The following is a 26,543-nucleotide window of genomic DNA, read 5'->3' on the forward strand; positions in this document are numbered from 1 at the left end:
GCTGCAGTCCTCCGCTCCAGAGGGTGACCTTGAAGAAGACATATGTCCTGGAGCCTGATTTCATGAGCCTTGGGGCCCTGCAAGCAGGACAAGTTGGGAGGCCCTTGAGAGGCCAGAGCCTGAGGGTTTGAGCCCAGCCCTCTACAGAGTTAAAACCCGAAGGACACAGAGATCACATGAAAGGCTCCCAGACTCTTCTGGGAGACACTTAGTCAGAGGCAAAGGAATCTGATTTTGCAAGAGGACAGTTTTGCTCTGGGAGGTGAAAGAAGCTTGGTTGCCTTCTGAGTGGAAGTGGCCTCCTATTTGCTAGTCAGAATGACCTCAGGCCTTGAGAATGACTGAGGTCAGAGAACTGTTGCTAACCCGGGAATCAGAGAATTACGGAGTTGGAAGGGTCCTCAGAAAGGCATCTCTGGGCCAGCCCCCTCGTTTTACAGATTGAGGAACCGAGGCCTCTGGAAGTCTGTTGTGCTCTCTTACACTTTTTACAGTTTCTGGTGTGTCTGCAATGAGCCTCTTCTTCGAACCTGAGCAGGTTGAGTGGCTGCTGCTTGCCTGGTCTGGAGGGACCTCTTGGGGCCCCTGTTGCCCTCACTGCCCATGGCCCTGGGCCCTGAGTAGTGGGCTCAGTAGGCCGAATCCTCCTCTGCTGAACTTTTCCCTCCCTGCCTGCCTTCTTGCCGCACCCCCACCCCCCGTGAAGGAGTCCAGAACCCTCCTTGCATGTGAAGCCACTGGAATGTAGCATTCTGCCCCCTGGCCTTGAGTGTCCTGGATGGACCTGGCCTGGGAAACTGGAAGGACTCAGGGGAGAGGGGGTGGGAACAGTCCCTCATGGCCCTGGGGTGGGACGGAAGGAAAGAAAGTGCGGGGAAGTGTGACCTCCCCGAGTAGGCCCAGCTGACTCTCACCACATGGGAGGCCGGCGCGGGCGTTGGGCTGGCAGACTGAACAGGCAGGTTTCCTCAGGCCAGGCCCATGGGTGGGGGCCTCTGGCAGTGCTGAGCCCCAGGAGGTGAGCTGCTGGGGGAATTGGGGTGAAGAGGAAAGGATTTGAGAGGAGCAGGCCAGAATGCAGAGGAAGTCATTGTAACAGGAGGTGATGAAGGTGAAGGTGGTGGATGGAAAGAAGGAATGTCCAGCCACTGTACAGACTGGATGCATTTCTCACTTTAGGAACCAAATGTTAGGAGATGGGAAAGACTGCCTTAAAGAAGCTTCCACCCTACTTTGAGACTGTGGGCTTTTTAACATGCTTACCCTTGGCAAAGCAGGGTTAGTAGGGAGGGTGGCTGCACATTCAGGTGTGAGACTCTTGACACTTAGCTGTCCCTTTCTATCTTCTGCCTGTGAGGACACCCACCCTTGACGACCCTCAGAAGGTTAGCAGCCGGTTACATTCCCTTGAAGAGATTTTTAAAAACCCTGAGGCTCAGCCAGGTGGCTTTCCACCCTCTCTCTGCCCCTTTCCACGATAAAGGAACCTTGCTTCTTCCTCAGCTCCTTCCCAGTTAAAGCCTGTGCAGAACTCGGATGCAGAGCAAGGGATGGGGACCGCCTCATGGAGCCCCTGGGCAGCCGTGAGCAGATCACACCTTGCCCCACCGCCTGTGAGGTTCGTCAGGGTGGCAAGCCAGCTCTTTGTTGAGTGTCTAAAATTAAATTCTGTGCTTCTAGGAAGGGAACAGGAGTGACAGGTGGCAGAGTGTTTCTGAAACACCTTTTTAAGAGGAGAGAAATTGCAGCTGCAGCCGTACCTGAAGGGGTTTGGTTTCCTTTGCTTCCGGAATCTTCCCCGTGCTGAGTCTGTTGACTCTTCCTGTGCCCAGGGTTGCCTTGAGCCTTAATTAGAGTTCCGTGGTCCCGCCACATCCGGTCTGAAGGGAGGGTGCCAATCTCCTCTCCTCTTCTCTCACATGACATGGTACAGAGCCCTAGGAAGAGGGGCCCTGGTACTAGTAGAAATGTCGTGGTTATTTGACTCATTCACTGGGCCTGTAAACCGCGGTCTGTGATACCCCTTCCTCTCTCCAAATAATAACAAAAGCCACCAGGAGAGGTCCAGTGGGATGCTGCAGGCAGGTCGGCAGGTCGGCAAGTCAGCATTTCACTCCCAGAGTTGTGCGTCTTAGGGTCTGCCCTGAGAGCCTACCGGTCTTCCATAAATCTGGATGTTTAAAACAACTGAATTATTAAAGGGTACGTTAAATGCTTATATGTAAGTTTAAAGCTTCTTATTTCTGTATATTCTGATCCTTTGAAAATTGGTGATTCTTACTGTTAGTTAAATAGGGTATGGATTTCATCACAGCATCCTTTGGGAATTGTCTGCATTTGGTATTTCCTTTTATATCCTAAAAACCATTAGCTTTTGAAACATATATTGAAGTTAATAGACAATAATTTTTAACCTTTCGGGCAGGAGTTAAGGTAGATGTATTTCCACAAACAGCTCATTTGAGCAGTTTTTCATGACTTAACACGCTAAGGACTAAATAGAATAACATTGCAGAATCGTGATCCACCTGCCTTACTGGGTATGGGAGTACGTGTTGCTGTAAGTGTGTAGAAAAAGGACTGGGTGATTCACATGGGTTTTATTTATATTTCCTTTTGGAAGCAAATAATTCTCTAGATGTGTTTATGCATGCATGTGTTTTACTTTAAAATGTAGAAATATATCAACTTTTTTCTTTAACTTTGACACTGCAATGTTTTAAAAGACCCAAAAGGTACCTGCTTCCTAAGTCCCTAGGCATGAATTATTGTACAGTTTGTTTCTTTTTCTTTTTTTTTTTGCACCTCAACCATTCCAGAGAGATGTATTAAATATAAATGTTACAGATAAATGCATAAGTATTGACAAACTTAAGCAAACCAGAATCTTAGCCACCCACAGAATGTCTCTTCCTTCCCATGACGTTGTCCCCTCGTGCACCTACTCCAGCTTGCCATTCATTTCTCCATTCAGCAAGTGGGGCTTGGGACCTGCTGTGAGCCATCCATTCATCTCAGCAGGGAGTGACTGTAGAAATGAGGAAGGCGCAGTTTCTGCCCCCTGGAAACTCAGAATCTAGCTGTGGGCAACCCGCCGCAGTGCCTTGGGATAAGTGAAGGGTTGTAGGTAGGAGAAAACCAAGTAAACTCTGAGGAGAAGACATTAGTTGGGCACGGTAAGCGAATAGCAGGTTTCCAGGTGAATGGGGAAAGAAAGATGGTGCCTTCTCAGAGGAAACAGAATCAGCCAAAGGCCCACCCAAGTGGACTTAAACGGTGTATGGAGAGAACTGACGGATTCAGTAAATATTTGTGGAGGACCTACTATGTGGTAAGCCCTGTTCCAGGTGTGGATGATCCAGATGTGAACAAGACAGACAAATCCCTGCCAGCCTGGAGCTTTCTGATCTAGGGAGAAAAGATGAGCAAAATTAGTCATAAAACTTATACCATGTCAGAAGAAGATAAGTACTGTGCAGAAAAATAAGGCAGAGAAAGAGAACAAGGACTGTGTGACGCGTTTGGTTTTCAGTTTTAAAGAGACTGGTCATGGAAAGTCTCGCCGAGAAATGGAGTGTGATCAGAGACCTGAGGTTGGGGGTTGGGGGGGGGAGCTGTGCACAAAGCCGCCGGGGGAGAGGGGTGTGTTCCAGGTTGGTAGGGACATGAGTGCCCAGGCCCCAAGGGTTCCTTGGCCCGGGAAGGGAAGAGGTGCAGTCTGCGCAGTGGGAAGTAACCTGGAGGGTTAGCTGGGGCCAGGCACAGGCCTGGTTTATCAGTGGGAGGGGTCCTACTTGAGACTGTGGGCAGGTGGGAGCCAGTAAAGATTTTTGGATAGCGTTGGGCGCTGGGTGGTTCAGTCATTGAAGCATCTGCCTTCAGCCCGGGTCATGATCCCAGGGTCCTGGGATGGAACCCGCGTTGCCTCCCTGCTCGGGAAGTCTGCTTGTCCCTCTGCCCCTCCCCTAGCTCGTTCTCTCTTTCTCTCTTAAATAAATAAATAAAATCTTAAAAAAAAAAAAAGTTTTTGGATAGTGTTGGTAGTCATTACCGTTGTCATCACTGAGATTCCCAAACCCAAGTACCCAGTCTCTCAGAGCTTGGTGCCTATTAGGCGTAGGGGTCCAATTACTACACCAAGGAAACTTCAGTTTTATCAGAAATGTGCAAATATATTTTCAAACACATTCTTAAAGTTTCTTCATCTTTCTCTGGTCTTGTTATATATACTTCATATGGTCTATTTCACATGAATCTTGGGGATTAAATCATGGCTCTGTAAATCATCATAACTCCCAAGATATTAATGTTCATTTCCTGACCTACCCAAGAGTCCTGCTTTTCATTGTCCCCTAATGTACATTTGCTTTTAGATAGAGAGTTCTAGGATGGATTTCAAGGACTTGGTGCCTTCAGAAATCAGTGTAACAGGCCCTGTGTTGCGTGAGGTTTCTTATAGGCCACAGTTGTCTCTCTGATTTTCATTTCTAATTTATAGCCCTACTTCCCACATACACATATTGTAGCAATGCGGATTCTAATGATGTTCTAAGAAAAAAAGATCTAGACATATACATCAAACTTTCACTTATGATGAAACCAGGTAACAGTAGGAAATTGTAAACCATGCACGCAAAACAGTGTTCATTGAATATTGCTGGCAAATTGTGCTTTGTTGCCAGGACCAGGTAGCAGGAGATTCTTGGCATGTGTAGGAATAAAAATAAGATCAAATATAGAGATAAACTTGCTTTATGAAAGAACTTAAAGGTTTGGGCTTTGGGGCACAATATTTAGGGATGATATTTCTTTGATGACCAGTACTTGAGTTAGTGGTAAGGAAGAGAAATAAAGTCCTTGGAATTAATCTTGATCATTTATCTTCCACTTGGTTTACTTTCAGGAATTCAGATAAGTTATTAAGGTAAAGTTCACAGCAGTGCTCAGGTTGATTTATAAAAATATTCCTTACAAAGTGATTGCTAACCGATTTCACAAAATTATTATCCTAAAAGATTCCTTAATGCTACTTACAGATCATTACACCTTTTAAAAATCACCATTTGAGCCTCAGGAGTATTGCTATATATGAGGATACTGTTGTCTTAACAAAGAAACCCTTGTTTCTGGGATGATGGTGTAGTTGAGATCATGTTTATGTTGTTGGGTTTTCTGTTCTGATGTTTCCAAGGGTCCTCTGGCAACTCTACTGTTGACTTAGAAGGTGTCATTGTGAGGCCTCTGCCTGTCCAATGGGTATTGACACCAGCCGTTGGTCTCTGGGCCATATGCACTGGAGATGGGCTTCACCAGAGTGACATGGGAAGTGTAAGAGTGTTCCCTCCTTCCTTTTCCCTGATGCTCTCAGGTCTTCTGAATTCACTTGAACTTGAAATTTTGCCCAGCTGTTTGACCACCTCAATTCATAGTTCCATTATTTCCCTGCTTTATGATAGTCTATGCAGAATTCAGGCCTCGGTTGCTGAGCTTCTGTCCTCAGCTAAATGTGTTCGTCTGAGAATTAAGTGCCTAGTCTGGTCCCTGGCACGTAAAAATGTGGCTCAATAAATGTTAGTTGTTATCAGAAGATTCATCTCTGGGGAGCGTGTGGGGGGTGGTGAAGTATGCTTCGTTACCTGTGCTAACTATTCAGCTAGTATAATGAAAAATGCATATCCTTCAGAGTGCTTATTTTCAGAACGCTGTGTTCCTTTTGTTGCTCTTGTTTGAGATTCTGGTCACATTTCTTCTTTTCATTCTAGTGGTTCACACTTTTGGATGAGTGCAATCAAGAAAAAAGGCATTCCCATATCTAGTCTTCTGTTTTGCTCTCGGTCATTTGACTAACAGATTTTAGGTTAGAGCATACATTAATATTTATAAAATGGGACTGTGCATTATCCATACCCACAAGTACCTTTCTGGCAAGGAGCATTAATTTGTGTCACATTATCTCATTATGGTTATGATAGAGGTAGTAGAAAGGGAGATAATAGAGTTTATTATTTAAGCTATTGTTTATTTACCGAACATAGTTGAGGTATATTCATTCACTCAACATGTCATAAATATTTATTGGTATGTGGAAGTTTTGGTTAATATAATGTTGAGGTTAAAAGAAAATTTGAGGTAGTATTAATATTTTACAAGTGGGAAGACTGGCATCCAAAGATGTTTCTTTCTTCCCCTACCACCAAACTGACTTTCCAGGAAAAGTTTGGCACCGGAAGATTCAGATTACTCTTGTCCTCTAACCCATTCCTGTTGATTCCCTCTGCAGATACTTATTTTGTTAAGCTCCTATTTGCCAAGTCCTACAGTCACCCAATGATAAAAAGAAAAGAAGAGAAAAACTAGATCTTTAGCTTCAAAGAACCCACATTCTGGTGGAGGAGATTAGATGAGCAATTTCATGATGCTGCCGTAAGTGAAATAATTTTAATAAGTATACAGTAGAAGTCCCACAGCGGGGAAAACGCTTAATTTGGTCCCTGTGGAGTGGATGATACCTGGAGAAAGCATTAATAACTGAATAGAAACTTTCAAAGCAAGTAAGGAGAAGCAGCTTTCTAGGCAGAGAGAACAGTTTGTGCGCAGCCAGGGAGGGAGTCAGGAAACAGCCTGGGTCATTTAAGGAGCACGGGAGCACGTAGTCATTAAGTAGTGTGAGTATTGTGGAGTAAGTGGGGAGGAATGGAAGAGGTGAGGTTGAAGAAGTGGGTTGGGGTCAAATCTAAGCAGGCTTGGTCTTCCATGCCCAAGAGTTGGCTGGCCAGATGTTGGACTTTATTTTGGAGACCTTGCTTCCCAACTCCATATCCTTAAGAAGTTCAACAGGGCTATTCTTATAACATCCCCTCTGCGTTTTTTTATACTAATGCACCTCTGTAGAACAGATCACTGTGAGCCTAGAGATAGCTGATCACTGGGCTTAATCCGAGGATGGCTTTTAGAGTATCTAGGTGAAGAAAGGAAATGTGACACAATTAGGCACTTCTCCAAGATATTTTTTCCCTCGACCGAGATGTATTAATTTTTAAGCAGCAGTGCATTTATTTGATAGCTGAAAACCAGTATTCTTTGAAACTTGGTGAAACATGGAGTTACATGTTTTAATAGACATTCAAGCTCAGAGAACACTGTGTTGCTCAGTAATGACATGTGCCTGAATGGAAGGCCAGCTCAGCACCGCCCAAACATGGGCCAGGCGAGAAGGCCTGAGATTTTCCTTAAAAAATATTAGGATCTAGGCTCAAAGCAGGGGAAGTGTAAGGGAGTTGAGTTTCACACCATAGGGTACAAAATAATGGTAGCTCAGGAAATGTTTCCATGAGCAATCAAATACCTTCATTATTTTAAAAAATTTCCAAAATGTAACCATTTAATGTCCAGCTTTGAGTAACTTCCTGGTAAAACCACCAAAAAGAAACTGATTTAAAAAATATATTTATAGGGGCACCTGGGTGGCTCAGTCAGTTAAGCCTCTGCCTTCAGCTCAGGTCATGATCCCAGGGTCCTGGGATGGAGCCCCACATGGGGCTCTCTGCTCAGCCAGGAGTCTGCTTCTCCCTCTGCCTCTGCCCCTCTGCCCTGCTCTTTCTCTCTTGCTCTCAAATGAATAAATAAAAAATCTTTTTAAAAATATATATATTTATACATCACAGTACCTGGATGAGTTGACATGCTATACAGGACTGTTAATCATAAGCCATTTATGAGATGTCTTAATAATCTTTCTGAAGAGCCGGTTTTTAATTAATCGCCTCTGTTGCTTTTATCTCTGTAACTTCGATTTCCCTCATATATTTATGACTTCCACCCTTCTTGTTTCTTTGGACTTGCTCTGTTGCTCTTTTTCTAATTTCTTCAACTGAATGCTCTTCTCTCTCTTTTTTTTAAACCTCATTTCCTGTGAAATTTCCCTTTAAGCACTGCCTTCCCTGTTTCCCAGCAATGTTGACATAGTATTTCTATTGTTCTTCATTTTTAAGTATTTGGTTAATTTACCTGTAATCCCCTCCCATTAAAAAAACCCTTTTGTCATAGAAATTCCTAAATCTATATAGAAGTAGAGACAATTGTATAATGACACAGAACTTCGAAGGTTATAAATAAATTCATGGCCAATCCGTTTTAATACATTGAGACCTCAGCTAGTAAATCCTCTAGGACTGAGGTGTTATTAGAAAGGTCTTGCCAGGTGATCTTTGTTATAGTAAAAGCACCTTTCGCTTGCCTTCTTATGCCTAGTGACAGTTTTCCAAACCTCAGACTGGTCTGTTAAGTGAGAAACTATTTTAAATTTAAATTCTGATCACTACAAGCAGGTGACTCTCTGACACTGTTCCCAAAAAATTGTTGGCATTGGACAGTTTCATCCAAGATGGCAGAATCAAGGAAACATGAGCATGAGGTCTAGACCTCATGAATTGTCCACTCCACCTCCTTTTTCGTAATGAAAAAAATTGAAGCCTTGAGGGGCTAACTGCCTTGTTCGAAGTTGCTCTGCTAACTAATGACAGAACTAGAGTTGTGGGCTCCTGGGTCAGGCACTGTCCATGAGGAGAACAGATGTCTGGGCTGTTTTACTATATGCAATTTAAGACAGATAGTTCCTAATTCAGGCAGAAGTGTGAAATAGGGGAACTGTGTTCTGTAGTCCCAGGCTCTGCTCTCCTCTTGTTTCATGAATTCCTTGCTTCTAGAGACACTTCTTGCCTTCTCTTAAGCTCCTCTCTCTTCCTGTTAGCTTCCTGCTATCAAAAAGGAAATTACTATTATTTTATTCATACACTTGGTATGATTTTGGTTAGAATGGCAGAAAGTTGTACTGTAAACGCCTTCCTAGCATCTTGAATCCCTAGTACCTTGCTCAGTTCTTAGTGTATAATAGATACCACTATCTGAGGAACAGATGATTGGAAGGAAAGAAGGAAGGGAGGGAGCGAGGGAGGGAAGGAGGATGGATGGATGGACAGCTGGCTGGATGAATTTGCATTCTGTAGTTCATCTCTGGACCGCTTCTGTTAGATGTATTGCTAAGGTGTCTGACAAAAATTAGAGCAGTGTAACACACACTTACCATAAATTGATTTAGTAAATTGGATCAGTCCTGTTTGTTTTTCAGAGAATTCCCTACTTGGACATAATATGAATCAGTGGTCATGTTTGTTTGCTCTATATTTAGAGATCTGCATCAGTTTAAGAAGTTAGTCTTCAAAAAATATCTGTGAGCATATTTTAGCATTTCCATTGTCTGCTCTGGTCTACAGTTACATATGCTTAACATAGTTTCAGTTTGTGGAAATGCCTGTAAAACAGATTTTTGTAACATGAATCATTTCTACTGATAACCATAATTTTGCCCTTCCTGCTTTGCACTGATTACAGCACCAGGAAGAGAGGGAGAGGGAAGCCCGCTGGCTTTTGGAACATCCGCCTTAAGCTTGAAGCAGAGAGAATGAAAGCTCACAGCATTAGATTCCTCCTTGAGCCGAATGAATGCCTGATAACAGCCAGCCAGGAGCTGGGGGAGTTAAGAGCCGCAATTTTACATTACACTGGAGTTTCTAGGCTGGCATGGAAAGAGATGCCAGTATTAGCTATTTGCATCTTACTCTAGCCACAGGGATATGTGAGCAGCTGGAGAATTAATTTGATATATATTCCCAGAAGCTTCTCTTCTGCCAACCGAATTCCATTACTGTGAGCTTCTGAGTGTGTACTGTGAATTTGTTTCTTGCCTTTTAATATCTGCTATAGCATATTTCTGGGTAAGTGGATTGCCACATAATGGGGTGCAGCTCTATCTTGGTTTGGAGTGAACTCCATTCGCCTAAGCTGATACAGGGTAGGAAAGGTAAGCCTTTGAGTATACAAATGCCTGTACCTCCAGGAAGTCAGAGGTTTTAGATGAATACACAGTGATGTGTCCAGTAAGTGCAGTCACACCTGAAACGTTTCATTCCATATTAGTGGAATTTCAGACGCCGGCATGCAGATGGAAAGATATTTTGAAGGGCCGAGAGGTGGAATCCAGGATCAGGGAGGCCGGAGTTGCCATGGCTGGTTCCTGGAGCTGCTGCTTCTTCCCAGGTCTGGAGTCGGATGTCTCCTTACATCTTCTAGGACCCCTCTGCCCCGACATCCTCCTCCCCAGTGCTCTCTTTCCTACCCCCAGGATTGAGACTCCTAACTAGCCCTTGCATTTAAAAATCTTCTGTGTCACACGAAGGAAGGAAGGAATTTTAGGCATCCCTGAGAATACTGGAAGGTGCCTTGTGCAGGGTGAGACTGAATGTGGCCGTTGGAAGGACAGGTGTTTTTGCTTTGGCACTACATGTGTGCTCTTAAAACAAAAACCAACCTTCTGCAAAATCATTGACTACACTAGGGGTGCCTGGGTGGCTCAGTTGGTTGAGCGACTGCCTTCGGCTCAGGTCACGATCCTGGAGTCCCGGGATCGAGTCCCGCGTCGGGCTCCCTGCTCAGCGGGGAGTCTGCTTCTCCCTCTGACCCTCCTCCCTCTCATGCTCTCTGTCTCTCATTCTCTCTCTCTCTCAAATAAATAAATAAAATCTTAAAAAAAAAAAATTTAAAAAAATCACTGACTACACTAAAAATGAGAGAGGTGTTGGGAAAGATAGGGTTAGGGGTAGGTCACTCAAAACCTACGGAACTGTATACGGAGAAGGTAGATCTAGACAATGAGAATCTAAATGAAAACACGGACACAGGTAAGCCACCCATAGCATTGGCACCTGGAGCCTGGACAGCCCATCCTTTGCAGCCTTACCTCTGGGCTCCTATTGCTTCCTTCCGGGCGTGGCGCCTTGAAGACCCTCACTTCTAATGGAGACCAGGTTCATCAGAATTACACCTAAAACCCAAGGGGAGTTTCTTCATCATGATATTTAAATACAGGGGGAGATACCTCTGGTTTTTTCATTTGCATTTGCAACCTCCTGGGTAGTTTAATGTCATGGAAAGTTCATTCACTACAGCCGTCATTTCTCGTGCTAGAGGAAGGAATTTAAACAATAGATTATCTATCAGCCTTTTCTTAAGGTGTTCGTTATTGCTGAGACTTTTCCTTTCTTTGTGAGAGAACTTGCTCTTGATCTTGTCATAACATTAATGTGCTGAGAAAAGTCATGTATGAATCAACACAACGTTTGCATTTTATTGACTTCATCTTCCCACTGAAGACACGTGTCTGTTGACGGTTTAGGGTAACCATTAGGAGAAGAGGTCCCCCGGAACCTTTGTTATTTCTCAGACCTGGATCCTATGCTGCCTTGGCCCAGGTGTGTCAGCAAGACACGCTCTTCAGAAGAGCAACCCCAGGGTGGGGTGGGGAATCCCAAGACCTTTTCAGGGAGTATACGAGGTCCAGACTATTTCCATGGCAATATTAAAATGTTACTTTTATTCTGTGTGTCATCCTTTGCTCTGGGGCCACAAGGGCAGTGGTGGTCAAAGTGCTGGCTTTGTAGCGCGAAGAGAGGGGGTGGTACCGACTGCCAGTCATGGCATTTGTCTCCTGGCCCTTCTTACCCATCTTCTTACATCTCGTGTTACCATTCTGGGGAATGAGATGGGAAATGTGTGTGAACTAATTCTGTCTCATGCTGAAGTACCGTGCTTGTCTCAAAGGAAAGCATCACGTCTTGAGATGTCTTCTAAGTATCCAAGTGGAGATGTCAAGTTAGCAGTTCTATGTGACCGTCTCTTCACTGAGCTACTTAACATATTTGGACGTATCCGAACATACATCAATTTTAATTTGTACGTGAAAGTATTAGATTTCTCTCATCTTATATTCAGAGAAAATACTTCAACGTCCCGATTTGGTCTTGCAGAAGTTACAAACTTAAAAATACACTCACAGAGGTATCTCAGTTGTCTTTTCTGACTGGAGACTACATCTTGTCTAGAGAGTACCAGGAAAAAAGACTACTTGAAATAAATATTTAAAAGGCAATACTCCTGCTTTTAACTCCTTCCCCCTCCCCCTTGACCAGTCCAAGGAGAAATCAGGAATCCGAGAATCAGAGCCTTCATCCTTGCATTGTATATATGGATTTACTTAAGAGAGATTTAAAAACATCAAATTTGCCAAACACTGTCTGCAGAACTGTTGGGCTCAGATTTGATTTCTGTAATCAAACCTCACTAAATTTTTGCTTTGAGTCCCTGTTGATTGGCTGTAAAATTATTTTAAAATATAATGTTATGTAATAGAAAAACATAAAAGCATTTGTCTCAGAAGCATGTTGTACTTGATTCCTATAAAGCAATGGTTGCTAAGGGAACTATTTGCCAAGAAAAACAAAGTATTGATTGGGGGCGGAGGCATGGGATTAAAAAGATTTCCTCTCAAAAAAGAAAATAAAGGCATATAAGACATTTGGGGGTTCAGAGTCCACAGCTTCCTAACTGGACATGGTGGCCATGCCATTTTTTTGAAGGTACAGTCAGGCTTACCTGTGCATCTTCCCATGCAGCCTGTTACTGCTGCCAACAGACTTTTACTGGGAACAAAGCAGGAATCAGTAAGGTATTGGGGAGAGCATCAACGGCAATTGCCTTTTAATTCGGATTCCCCATTCAAAGAGAATGGTCTTCCTGGAAAACACATGGACAGCGGCATTGACCATACCAGTGATGAAATACATGGCTAGATATATAGCATAGTACTATTATATATTACAGTACATAAAGTTCATGGACACTATTCTAAGTTCTGGGGTTAAGGGGGTTCAAAGTTGGATAAGATGAGGCTCCTACACACAAGGACTGTACCTAGTGGGGAAGTTTGACTTACATAAAGCCATTACCACAGGGGACCAGAGGTCTGTGCACCTGCCTCAGGGAGCATGGAAAATGGAGCCGTTCATAGTGGAGAAGACTTCCCCAAAGAGGTCACATTTGAACTGGGTCCTGATGGATGAATAGGAATTACTGTGGGAAGAAGGGAGGGGGGTGTTCTAGGTAGATGATACTCCGTGAGCAGAGGTGGGGAAGCAGTTATTAAGCGTTTGTAGTGAGACTCTCAGGGTGCTTAGAACATTAGGATGTGTGAGGGATTGGTGAAAGATGGGTCTGTAGCAGTACAACCCATATCATGAGGAACCTTTTATTCTACAGTAAGAATGTTGGGCTTTTTCTTGTTGGCAAGAGAGAACCACTGAGCAGGTTTGTTTTTTGAGGACGATGATTCCCCCATGCTGGGGAAAGGAGTAGTGGAGGGACAAGAGGATAATGGCAGGGAGACTGGGGAGAGGATGTTGCAGTCCTTCAGGAGAATGAGGTCTTCAGGGAGTTCTAGTTCTAATGGAGGGAAAGGAGGTTTACTGTGGGAAAAGATCATCAGAATCCATTCAATTTGGTGATGGATTAACTGTACATATTTATAAAAATAGTAATAAATATTTCTTCTCAGAATATGATGGGAAAAGGAGAAATAGATAAAGGAGAAATAGAAGAGACTAGTTTTCCAGGGGTTCAAATGTTACTTGATTTCTTACAAGTTTTTAAGTTCCTAGGGTTGACTAACTGAGTTACAAATTTGAATATAAAGTCACAAAAATTCCTCCATGACAAACTTCGCTGAACTGGATTAGGAGAGTGGTACTAAGAGCTTTTTCAAAAAATAAATGTAGAGATGGGAAATCATTTATGTGTCCCATGTATTATATATTATAACTGAAGACTTATCAACAATTTTCCCATGCTGAGTTGTTTCATTATGTTCTTTTCTGGTTTTCCTTTCAGGATAATTTAGTAATTTCACTGTTGTCTTGAAGGTAGGAATGTACCTGTGTGTGTTTACATGTTATTTCTAAAAACCAAATACAGGCGAAACATCTTAAAACAGATAAATTATGTTTTTGTTTCAACTTGTAAAATCATTTTACTAAGAGCTGAGACTTTAATCAAGTAAGTGAGCCTGAAACCAGAACAGAAGAGGTTTTCAAAGAATTGCTGTGAATCTCTTTATATTGTAAATGATATCTTTCTAAAGACCCCTTGACAAGAAAATTATTTCAGCGAGGGAGAATAGCCTTTTGCAGTAAGTTAGTGATGTCACCAGAAGTAAAATTTAGCTGTAAAAAAAAATTACAGCCATCTGTTTACACTTTCTTCTATGAAAACACATTCTCAAGATGGCTTTATACCTGCCTTCGTTTGAGCAACAGGTTTAAGGTATCTTAAATTCAAGCACTTTAAAAAAATTCTCTCCAGATACGGTTATCAGAAACAAGTTTACTATTTAACAGGTAGTACCTAGTTAAGGTACGATAAAGTGTCTATGAAAGATAATGTTGAGAGGGGGGAAAACTCATAAAGTGCCCCAGAGATTCATAGAGAAGTAGCCTGATTTCCTGTAAGAGGTGTTTCAGCTGTGAGGAATAGCATTACGGATTTAGTCGGCCGATGGTTCTGTCATGCTTGTGTCATGTTTTATTTGTCTGAGCTGGAGCCCATGAACATAGTTTTGAAATCTGCTTTGTTTCTTACAGTCTCCTCCTATGATTGCATGACCAGGATAGTGATTTGGTCTCAGCTTCAGAGTATGACTTCCTTAGCCTCTCACTAAGTGGTCGCCCTCAGTTTTGTTGTCCTCTCTGGCTTTGGTTTTGGGTGGACATTAGCATCTGAACTGAAATGCGTTGGCGGAATCTCCACTGCTGTATCCATTCTTCCTTCTTTTGGTGGTGTCTGAGGTTTTATGTTGATTAGCTGTCTTGATGTATTAAATTGCCGGCTATTTTAAACCCAAAGCTCGTCTCTACCAGATGGACTGAAAAAAAAAAACAAAACAAAAAACTGTGGGTATTTTTGAATCATTTTGTAGGTTGACTGAAGTGTCTCCTGTAATTTTATTGAAAGTAGGAAAATCCAGGAATCTTTGTTTAAAATAACATGTAAGAGAAGGGGTGGTTTTTGATCCCACACATTTGTATATATGGGGTTATTTAGTGTCTACATGTATGGCTCTGTTTCCTTTTTCTCACTTATTTGGAGGTTGGATTTCATTCATTCGTCAAATTGTAGCCAAAACCACCTTTTGTAAATCGAGGTGTGGATATCAGGTGTTAATCTTGACATCTTTGCACATTTTTGCTTTCAAACAGGCTTTTGAATGAAGCCGCAAGCAAATATTCTGTGGTTGTTAATTGTTTTACAGATGAGAACTGGGACGATGACCAGCTGCTTGGTTTTGAACCCTGCAATGAAAACCTTGTCTCTGGCTGCAATATAATCAATGGGAAATGTGAATGTGACACCATTCGCACCTGCAACAATCCCTTTGAGTTTCCAAGGAAAGATATGTGCCTTTCAGCTTTGAAGAGGATTGAAGGTAAGTACTGATTCTCAACAATTGTCAGGCTTAGCGCTGTGTCATATTTGAGCTGGAAGAGGCAAAGACACACTTACAGAGATTGGTACATTTTATAATCCCAAACAAGATGCATAAAGTTGACGGAGTACTGACGTGATGATGTGTGTGCACCATGTACATCTGTGTTTTCTGGAGGTCATGGATTTGGTAATGCTGTGGTCTCATGAGCAGGGTAGTTTGTGCCAGCTTGCTTAGGTCACCCCTGCATACTGGATGATTTCACAAGTGGTGTGCTTGAAATTGGCATCTGTTGTCACCAGGTCCATTCTGCTTGATTTACCGTAGCATGGTGCTCCATGAGGAGAGTGCTAATTAGAAATGCAGCTCATCTGGCAAGGAAGTATGTCTCTTTAACAGAGATGGGAGAATTGCACAGTGATGGTTGAAGGCTCAGGTGGGTTTTGCCGTGGGGCAAAACCACATAGGTGTGGATGGGTCATTGGGTGCTTCGCCTGTGGAATGAAGTCAGAAATTACATTAAAATAACAAAATTGTACTAATATAACCCATAACTTCTGTACATTCCTGCATAAAACCTAGACAAAAGATTGGAGATGTGGAAGTATGATTCCTAGCTTCAGTAATTGCAAGTGGCATAGCCAGAGCTTGGTACCGTGGCTCGAAACCAGGATTAACAAAGGATAAGGCCACAGACCAGCATGAGACTCTTTCCTAGCTCCATGTTCCTCTTGAGGAACAAAAAGAGCCGAGCCAGACATTCTTAAGTATACCTGTTATCTCTAAAATGATGTCATTCTTAGATGGAGAGATTGGTAATATGGTTTGGAATACCAAGGATTTGTGAGATCTCGTAAGGGCAGTACAGCAGGACTGAAGTTGTTGAATTGTGTTAAGTTTCCAACTCATATTAAATGGTAATAAAGAATAAGAAATTTATAATTGCCTCTAAAATAGCTTTTCTCTTCGTATTTACCAATGCTGCTAAATCATTAAAAGAGATTGTAGTCGGAAACGATAGAAATAAAGTTTTAGAACTACAGAGAGTCTTAGGTAATATTTAGTCTGGCCCTTAAATTGGAAAATTGGAAAACTGAGCTGCATGCAACTTCTCAGTAACAAGCCTGGGACTAACCATGTAAAGTATTCTTCCAACTGCATCATGATATTGGACAACATGTTACCTAACTCGTTTTTATCATCTTGTAGCTCTTTGCTCACCCCTGTCCCTACCCCATTGCTTCCAAAAGACAGTATTTTGCCAATTTTAGCATATAAACTTGCAGGGATATAGATGGAGTGGTCAAATATCTATTGAAATAATTAATTTAGTTACACATACTGAAAATCACATGATCTAAAACAATACAGCAATTTAGATGATTTTTGCCACTCTTACGTTTCACAAAACTTTTTTTTTTCCCCCAAATGTTTCAGATGTATCACTGTCCCTGCCACTGTCTTTGTTCAGGCAACCTTCCAAGTCATTTAACCCCCTGTTCCCCGGCAGGCTCTCTTCACTGCCATCTGAATGGTCTGAGGCAGCAAGTTGTGAATCTAAGTTATCACAAGAAGCAGGTTGTGAATCTAAGTTATCACAAGAAGTTTTGTTCAGAACTCAGTGTCTTTTCACATAAAAGTGGGACAGTTGCATTTTTAATTAGGTGTGTATTTATGATCTTTACAATGTGGAGATTAATGGCATTGATTTTTAAAGTGATTCTAAGAAGGCTGTTTATAAGATCCAGCACTTCCAATTTTGAGAGCATTCCCTCAGGAATAATTACTGTAGCTGATTAAATTTCTTTACTTTTTTTTTTTTTAAACAGATTCTGTCAGATGACCTCTGTATAATCCAAAAGTAGAACTGGTTGAGCTCATTTAAAGTTAATGTGTCCTCTACAAAGAGCACTTTGTTTTTTCAAAATAAAGCACCCTGCAATATTCAAGATCTTATAAGTCAGTATTAGGGATTTCCCTCTTCTGAGAAACAAGTTTGAGGGAGAAAGCCCTGCCTATATTCAAGTGCATATGAAAGAATTGGTGATGGTATGGTACTGTGTACAAAGGAGTTGTTAATAGGAATGAAGACTTCGAATGCTTTTAGGGATTTAAGGCCAGACAAGTGTGACCTGGAATTGTAGGGTAAGGTGTCATGGAGGAGGGAGAGTCTGAACAATTTGGAATTTGAGTAGTGATGGGTTCTAGGAAGGAGAACAATGTGGACAAAAGAATGAAACATGGATTTACAGGCAGGATCTACATGACTTATGTAAGACACTGGGGACGGTGGTCTAAAAGAGCAAGGTTTTGGGGCACCTGGGTGGCTCAGTCAGTTAAGTGTCTGCCTTCGGCTCAGGTCATGATCCCAGGGTCCTGGAATCAAGCCCCGTGTCAGGCTCCCTGCTCAGCGAGAGCCTGCTTCTCCCTCTCCCTGTGCCTTCCGTTCTGCCTACTTGTGCTCTCTCTCTCTCTGTCTCCCTGTCAAATAAATAAATAAAATCTTTAAAAAAAAAATAAGTAAAAGATCAATCTATGTTGCTATCAACCTCTGTTGATAGGTTAGAGGAAATAAAGATGGGGAGCAGCCTGGGACTAGATGACAGAGTGTCTTCGCATCTCAGAGGGAGCTTCAGCCTGGTAAGAGGAACTATCAGGAATCATTGCAGGTTTATGAGCAGAGAGAATCAGAGCCTGGCGAAGCCCTCGATCGGCAGGTGGGGGTTGTGGGGGGATGCAGAGTGGGTTAGCAGGGGAGATACTGCGGGCTGGAGGCTCCCTGGAGAGCTGTTTCAGTTATTTAGATGTGGTGCAACTAGAGACTGGACTGGGGGCTAGCAGGGAAACAGCAAGGAAGAGATGGATACACACCATTTTGCTGAAAGAACCTACAGTATCTGCTAACAGATCCTGTAGCAGGGATGAAAATGCACAAAGATGATTCTAGGGTCCCCCCCCCCCGAAATAGCATAAGAATGATAGTATAAGTCACACGGAAATAGGGACACTTTTGAGATGTTTGTGCTTTTGAGATGTTTGGAAAGTGGAACTGGAGAATGGGATGTTTGTTTTAGGGACATAGAGGGTCAAGAGGGGCTTTAAAAATATGAGGATATTACAGCATGTTTGAATGATGACAAGAATGATCTAGTGAAAAGCAAGAAAGCACTTAATGTAAGAAGGAGCATGATTGCAGGAGCCAAGTGTTTGAGAGAGGAGCAAAATTATTTCTTTTTCTCAGACACGATAAAACAAGGTTGTCAGCTGACACTGAGGTGGGAGAAGAGGTGTGAAATCCTGAGGAGGAGGAGGAAGGGGAGGAGGAGGTAAACCAGACGTCTCGGAGAGGGGGCGAGCGGTAGCCAGGGCAGTGGGTTCCGAGGAGGTAAACCAGACGTCTCGGAGAGGGGGCGAGCAGTAGCCAGGGCAGTGGGTTCCGCTCATACCCTAGCACTGGCAGCTCAGTGGAGGCTCCCAGTTCTACACTTGAAGGACACCAGCCAACACAGTCTTGTGTTTCCTCCAGCTTCTGTGCAGACGCGGTGTAGGTGGAGAGCTGCATCTGACCACGACTGGGATTTTTCCTGGTACGTCTGAGAGAAAGAGAAGGGCAGAGGGTCATGCAGGAATCTTCCCAGTGGTAGTGCGTGACCTGTGCCAGGAAGGACAGGGGCAGTGATCGGGGAAGACGCAGCTCCACGCAGCACGTCCACAGTCCCCTATTGCGTGTGCTTTATGTGAACGAGGTTTCATTTTTTAAGGGGGAAAGGGAAGAGTGATCTGAAAGCGGCAGTGAGAACAGAGGGGACACCGCCCCACCCTCAGGTTTACGGAGTGTGGGAAAGGAAGCCGTCCCTACACGAGAGGACTTCGAGGGACAGAGGAGCTAGGGAGTACCCAGGTTTCCGTTAAAACACAGTAGTGAGGGGAGAATGATGGCAGAGGGGATGGTGGTGATGACAGACCCATGAGTTCTAGAAGGCACAGGAGAAGGATTTGGGAGGGAGGGAGGGAGGGTTGTGCAGGGCATGGATGATTTTGCAGAGCCCAGGAGGGTAAGAGTCCAGTAACGATGAGTGACCTGGTAGATTAGACTTGGTTCTTGATGTTCTTTTGTGGAAAGATGAACAGTTGGTTCTAGTTAAAGCGCTCTTTGTAGGTCCATTCTTCTGGGCAGTTTCTAGCATTTAGGTGTGCAGGGTCAGGAGGAGTGGGGCAGAAGGAGCAGTATTCTTACCAGAGCATAATGAGAAAGCACGTGTCCTCATTTCTATGCTTTGGGAGTAAATTCTGAGCATGAGTTCTAAACATAACCACAGCAACATTTAAAAAAAATGTGTGGAAGTCATTGCAGGGAATTTTAATATCGTATTTATAGATTTATGAAGAATACTCATGATTTCTGGGTACGAAACAAGTTCCTGTGTATTATTTACATCCTTTTAAAAGGGGAGGAGTTGGTCCTGGATTTTCCCAAATGTTTTCTTTCCTAAAATACATGAACACATCACCGTAAGATCAGCTGGTCACAACTGTAGAGGTAGCAGGGGCTGTGCGGAAGGCTTGTCAGATCCTCTGTTTCTCCAAAGACGAAGTCTGATAAAGGGAATGACCTGCAGGTCACCCCACCTTGATCTTAACAAAGCTTATAATTTTATGTTCCACTCTCTATTCATCCTTGATTTGGTATATGTTATACTGAGCTTCACAAAAGTTAAATTGATGGACCGTCAGAGGAGGGGACGAAAGTAGCAAGAACAGTACCAGTCCCTGCAGCTGCCCGGTGCTCTGGAGGAGCCACTCTGAGCTTAATAACCGTAGTCAGAGTGGCCACCAAAGATTTCCACAATACAGTGAATGAGGTGGACCTTGAAGTGTGGATATGACGATGACTCATGTTGGGGTCAGTGGCTTTTATTTTGTAAAAAATTATTACAGTTCAGAGTGGTCATAAACTCAAAAATTAATCAGAAATATGAAACCAAGTTCAGGAAGAATGAAAAACACCCTGGAAAACATTCAAACATTCATTCATCCAACAAATATTTATTGAGTGCCAAATATGTACTGGGCACAGATCTAGTGGCTAGGGATACAGCTGTGATGGAGCTGACATTCAGAAGGGGAGGGACGACATAGAAACACAAAAATGAATATAAAATATTGTATAATGTGATGGGAGCTATGAAAAACAGTAATTAGGATGATATGAGAATTACTGGGATTAGCGAGAAAATTGCTTTTAGATATAGAGGTCAGGGAAGTTTTCCATGAAGGGAGAGCATTTGCTTTAAAATCTGAATGCAAGAGAGCATCAAATTTAGGATGATCTGACAGGAGGGAATTCCATTCAGAGGGAATCACAAATGTGAAAGTTCTAAGCCAGCTTGGTGTGTTGGAGGAATAGCAAGAAAAAGCAAGAAGGTCCGTGAAACTGGAATGTCACGGGGGAGGAAGAGAAAGATGGGGGTGAGATCACATAATGCCTTGTAAGTTACCGTGAGGTGCATGGATTTTATCAGGAGGACATAGGAAAGTGGTTCAAGGGCTATGAAGAGGGTATAGCATAACTTGGATCTGGTCGAGCAGAGACTTGGGCGAGGCCGCAAGATGCAAGAACAGGAACAGAGTCTCAGGTAGGGGTTCTTTCAGTAGTTCAGGGAAGAGGTAATGGTGGTTCAGACTTCAGAGCTGGAGATGAAGGGATGGGTGAATTTGAGATATAATTTGGAACTAGATTTGTTGATGGGTTACACATTGGGGGTGAGGGAAAGGGGAACCAAGGAGTACTCTTAGACATTGGGTTTTAAGCAAAGTGATGCCCTTTCCTAGGAGCAGGAGTAGATTTAAGGAAGATTCAAGAGTTTTGTTTTGGACAAATTAAATTTGACACCCAAGTAGAGCTGTTTGTCGGTTAAGTAATTTTTTATGTAATTAACTCAGTAAGTAGCATTCAAGCTCTGTGTATACCATGTATACTTACCCCAAGTAAGTATACTGAGACTACAAAGGTAATATATCCCTGAGAGGAAGTCAGCCCTTTCTGCAAGGAGGTACAACGTTGTTGGGAGATTCTAGAGAAAAATAAAAACCCAATCAATCCACACGGAGGAGACTAGCTGAAGGGTATCTGTGTGGGATCCATAAAGTGTGTTCTTAAATACACTTTTTAGGCATTGCTGCATTACACATCATGTGGATTACTGGACTAGTATAGATTATGTGAAATTTACTCCTATTTGGAGACAGACAATGAGCATTTTGCAAAAGGAGGAGGATGGGGGTTTAAGAAATTTCTCCTTTAATTTAGCCAAAAGCACTTAGAAGTAATATTAAATGGTTTATAATTTGGGGCTACATTTAATTACTTTTTCTCTACAAGATATTTTAGAGAAAAGATCATCAGAAGCTGGCATGTGATACTTTACATCATTGTCTTATATCGAGTAGCCAAGTAAGAACTGCTCAACCGAGTTCAACTCTGAGATGTATGTTGGGTGGCTCAACCGAAGGAGAAGGAGAGAGTGTAAGACAGGCTTGGAGATAGAAAAGAGAGGATGGACAGAAGGGTGAAGATGGAAATTACAGTGGTCAAGGCTGTGGGCTTTAGTGGCTGATTGACTTTGGAGCATGAGGAAATTGAAGACGGCCAAATTTGGGGAAGAGCGGGTGATTGTCAAGATAGACGCTAAGGGGTCATGAAGGTCAGGCTGTTTAGTGGTGTTATTTATTAGAATGTGGACCACAAGGGGAGCAGCTCTGTGGGAGGTTGGATGAGGTGGATATTGAGTTTGTTTTGTTGTGTTTGAGGTGTCTATGGAGATCAAGGGGAAGACAGGACCTAGGAGTCTGGAACTCAGAGATCTGGGCTGGAGATAAGGATGGTGAGTCATCTTCCCAGGGAGAGCGTGGTGGTGCTGTTAATGAGTATGTAAGCGACGTGAGGAGCATGAGTGTTTTTAGGAAGCGTAATGTGACAGTAATGTGCTCTGTGGAGGACACGTGGCTGGGCGCGTTAGCACACCGCGAGTACAGTGATGGCGGTGCAGGAAGCCTTCCCCCAGCCCGGCGAGAGAAAGCCTAGGGACCGTCACTGGCGGCCAGCCCACAGTCAGCCTCAAACACAAGTGTCACTGCCCCCTGAGAGTGGGAGGTATAAAATGGAGTATATCATTTTAATGGCTAATTATTGATGGACTGACTGATCTGTACTCCCTTCCTTATTCAAAAAAGCCTTTAAAAGTGTTGAGGGTACAGGAGCTGGTCAGACCCCTACCTGAGATTAGAGCCATCCAGGCTGGGACGCTAAGGCCAGTGAACAGTTGGGTGGGAAGGTAGAGAAACAGCACTGTAGTGGTAGACTCTTTCGGTCCAGAAGAATCCTCTCAACGTTGTCTATAACTTTCTGAGGCTGCTCCTTTTGCTTCACAGCTGCTTGCTTTCTTCATTCACCTTCATTCTGTAGTCACTTATTAATTCAAAAACTAAGTATTGAGCACATACTCTCACTACAGCTGAGTCTACCAGTTTGACTTTGTTTTGCACTTAACTGAGGGGCCATTTTCTAAATGACGCTAAAGGAGCAGATGCATAAATAGAATCACATTTTAGATACGCTGTGGGAGCTTGCTTTTGATTTTTTTAAAGATATTTTCTAAATGTCTTAAATGATATTTTCAAGCATTTATCTGTTCTGTAAACTTATGTTGCATGGAATATATATGCTGAGGCAGAAATTAAAGGTTAGAAAAAGATGAGAGAGGGGCGCCTGGGTGGCTCAGTTGGTTAAGCGTCTGCCTTCGGCTCAGGTCATGATCCTGGTGTCCCGGGATCGAGCCCTGTGTGGGGCTCTCTGCTCAGCGGGGAGTCTGCTTCTCCCTCTCCCTCTGTCTGCCACTCCCCCTGCTTGTGCTTTCTTTCTCTGTCTCTCTCTCAGTGTCAAGTAAATAAATAAAAAATCTTAAAAAAAAAAAAAAAGATGAGAGAATTTATGTAGCTAGATACCTGTATTTTTTCTCGTCTGCTTAAAACAAAAGGAAGATTGATTTTACATTATATGGCTGTATCTTCTGACGCTAAACTAATTTTAACATAGACAAATAACTTCTGTTTTATAGAATTTTTCCGTTCAGTTTTTAAAAACCTAAATAACAGTCACTTCAGAGCCTTAATTTTAATTAATTATGCTCTAAATTTACTCTTTCAGTTGTACCTGAGGAAACGTTAATATTATATGGGCTTATTATTCCATTTTTAGTGTTTTACATTTCCCTTATTTCTTTTTCACACAAGTGTAAGTGCTACCTTTTATTCTTGCTTCACTTTTTCTCCGTCTGTAGCCCACAGTACACCCTGTGCTGTGTGTGGCCTCATCAGATAGACTGCCTTGCGATGCCATCTGTAACATTTGCCAGTAGACAAAAATTTAATTAGTATGTAGAAAGAAATCCGATACTGAACGCTTTAATCCACGCAGCTTTTTTCTCAGACATTTTGTGCTGGGAGTAGGGACGACGCTCTCAGAAAAAACACCCATGGAAATGTGATCAAGTGGAGATGGGCACATTATTTAACATCCGTTCTGTCTTTGGGGTAGTGCAATCGAATTCCTCCTTGACCCTCTGGGCACTGGAACTGTGCGGGATGGAGACACTTTCAGCCGTAGCAGGACGTCTGCTGCCCGTAATACACGTGCGGGGATGACAGAGGCACCCAGCTCTGCCCCGACCCATGTTCCCACATGGGGCTCGCGGTCGGTGTGGGGGAGGACTGGGCGTCGTGCGCACAGGGAGTTTCCTCGGTTCCTTAGACTTGAGAGAGCTTAACAGACACACTGAGATTTTGATTTACAGGGACTGGACTAGGACTGGGGAGTCTGCATTTCTGGTGAGCCCCCAGGAGAGGCTGTGCTGCGAGTTCTTCACTACCCCAACCAGTAGTCATAGAGGGTTGATGCGAATCTGCCTCCCGAGGAGAGAATGTCTTATCTTAAAGCGATCGTTGGACTTACTCTTGAGTTCTGCTACTTTCATTGTTTTTAAATACAAAGCATCTGTTCTAAAGCCTGCCTTCGAATAGTAATACATAGTAATGATTGTATCATATGATTTTTAAAACTTTTTTTTCCAAGTAAATATTAAAAGAAATTAAAACCCAGTTGAGGTATTTCATAGTACACACATAGGATCACATGATGAAGAACTAAACAGATCTCAAGACTTGGATGCTGAGGAAATTGCTTTTAGTAGAGGTGATTCTTTCTAGAAGTTTACCTATTTGATCTTTGCTAAGCACTAGAAAAATATCTCAGAACTTAGGTCTGTGGATTTTTTTGATTATATCGATCTACATGGTTTTAAATGTCATTATCCCCAAATCTTTCCTACTATATAATATTGACTGTAGTAAAAATGATCCAGTGTAATCATTAATTCACAGGATCAGAGGTACTGAAAGTCAAATCATATGTTTCCCCAAAATATGACTGTAAGATTATAATATAGCAGAGTTAAATTTATAAAGTCCTTACAGCTTATCAGTACCGTAATTATTTGGTTGAAGGGAGGATTGAAATGGGGTGAAGATAGAACATTTTAGGGGAAGAACCTTTGGGGAGTACTTGGCCTTTAGGTAATCCTTGATAATGGAATATATGTACTTAACGACAAAATAATAACCATAAACAGAGCTCTGCCTCTTCCTTCTTGGGGAGCCAAGCGTGTTGTGTTGCAGGGGCTGTAACTTCTCTGCTCCAGAACTTCCACCAATTCATAATTTTTAACTTAGTCACGCGCTTCATTAAAATTACACATTGCAGATCGTTTTTCTTAAGGAAGTTGTACCTGAAACCAGTATTATGTTTATGAATGGATTGCTTTAGCTCATTTAAATAGTTTTAAAAAATTATCTTCAAGGAATTCAGTTTACAGTGTTTATCAAGTATGGAGACACTAACCCTTCCCTCGACCAAAGAGAAAAAGCCATTTAACCCTACTTTCCAGGTGGCTGAGGGTCCTCGTTACCATCCAGGTCCTCCTGATTTTGATTTTTCCTCTAGCTGTCCAAGTGTCATGGAAGATGCGTGCTTAATGAAGACCGTAGGGTTTTTTTGCAACATTAAATTAAACATTAAATCTCTATTGCTGTCCCCCCTCTTTGTAAAAACAATCAGAAATCAGTAATGTGATCTTTTTTTTTTTTTGACCACATAAAGTGACTTTGACATCTAAATATATGTATTTCATTTTAGATTCCAGCGATGCCGTAGGGAAGGAAAGCATAGACACCGTTATTTATTTTCATAAGTAGTAGACTTCTTTTATTTAGGTTGACAACTAAATCAGTGTTTTAGAATTTTATGTTATAGGTACAAATTGTTGTTTTGATGTCTTGATAACTGGTACGGGGGGAATAAAGGGCTACCAAAAGGCGGAAACCAGTTTCAAATATCTGGGAAATCAAAACAGGAAACTCAAGGAACTTGGCATGAGACCAGTTGGAGAGGAACAGTAGCTTGAATAATTATACCTGCATTTTAACTGTTGGAAGTCATATAGTGACCTTCTGGTTGTTGTGATTTCTTGTGCCCAGCAAAAAAAAAACACCAAAACCATCATGATTAAATATTTTATATCCTAGTGCTTAGGAGGGGAGTGTGTGTGTGTTTGTCTGTCTATGTCTGTGCAGAGGAGTGTTTTATTCAGCCACATTGGGGCTCCAGGAAATGGTGTAAAAAAAACAAATCTTCATTCTGACCCTTAGAATGATGCTTTCTATGTAGTTACATGTAAATAGTCAATAATGTTCTGTTCCACTTACTGATGCCCCCCCCCCTTCTTTGCTTTAACTCATTCTCTGTGCTCTCCAGCCCTCTCTTCTGTCCAAATTGGGTATAGCCCAGACTGTCTGTCTGTCCTCTTCCTATCTATACCTGCTCCCAGGTTGGTATGGGAGTACCAGAAGTTGTAGGTAAACGATTTTTACTACAAGTGTATGCTTGTTTCAAGATTAAATACCACGTACTTAGTATATATTTTTTAAAACACACTTACTGTTAAAAGGACAAAAAAGAACCTGATGCTTTCAGTCAGAGAAACGGTATTCTTTGTGGGCCAAGCTTAGGACTCTTCTATTTCCATCTACCAAAGATGCTGAAGAAACGTTGGTCTGAGGCTTG

General features: G+C 42.5%; 1 protein-coding gene across 7 annotated transcripts in view; it reads left to right on the forward strand.

Annotated features, from left to right (window-relative positions):
- CRIM1 (cysteine rich transmembrane BMP regulator 1) overlaps positions 1-26,543 on the forward strand; it is a 186,645-nt gene that overhangs the window by 24,167 nt on the left and 135,935 nt on the right. For 6 of the 7 annotated variants that reach the window (XM_064572106.1, XM_045884401.3, XM_045884400.3 and 3 more), the window contains exon 2: positions 15,194-15,367. The exons of the other annotated variant lie outside the window; for it this stretch is intronic. In XM_064572106.1, coding sequence (XP_064428176.1) covers positions 15,194-15,367 — 174 coding nt within the window. The remainder of the gene's footprint in view (positions 1-15,193; positions 15,368-26,543) is intronic. 7 annotated transcript variants of the gene reach the window in all.

This window comes from Mirounga angustirostris, unplaced genomic scaffold (genome assembly GCF_029215605.1).
Source record: "Mirounga angustirostris isolate CCGP_5_RB_7025 unplaced genomic scaffold, mMirAng1.0.hap1 SCAF_10, whole genome shotgun sequence".
Lineage (NCBI taxonomy): Eukaryota > Metazoa > Chordata > Mammalia > Carnivora > Phocidae > Mirounga > Mirounga angustirostris.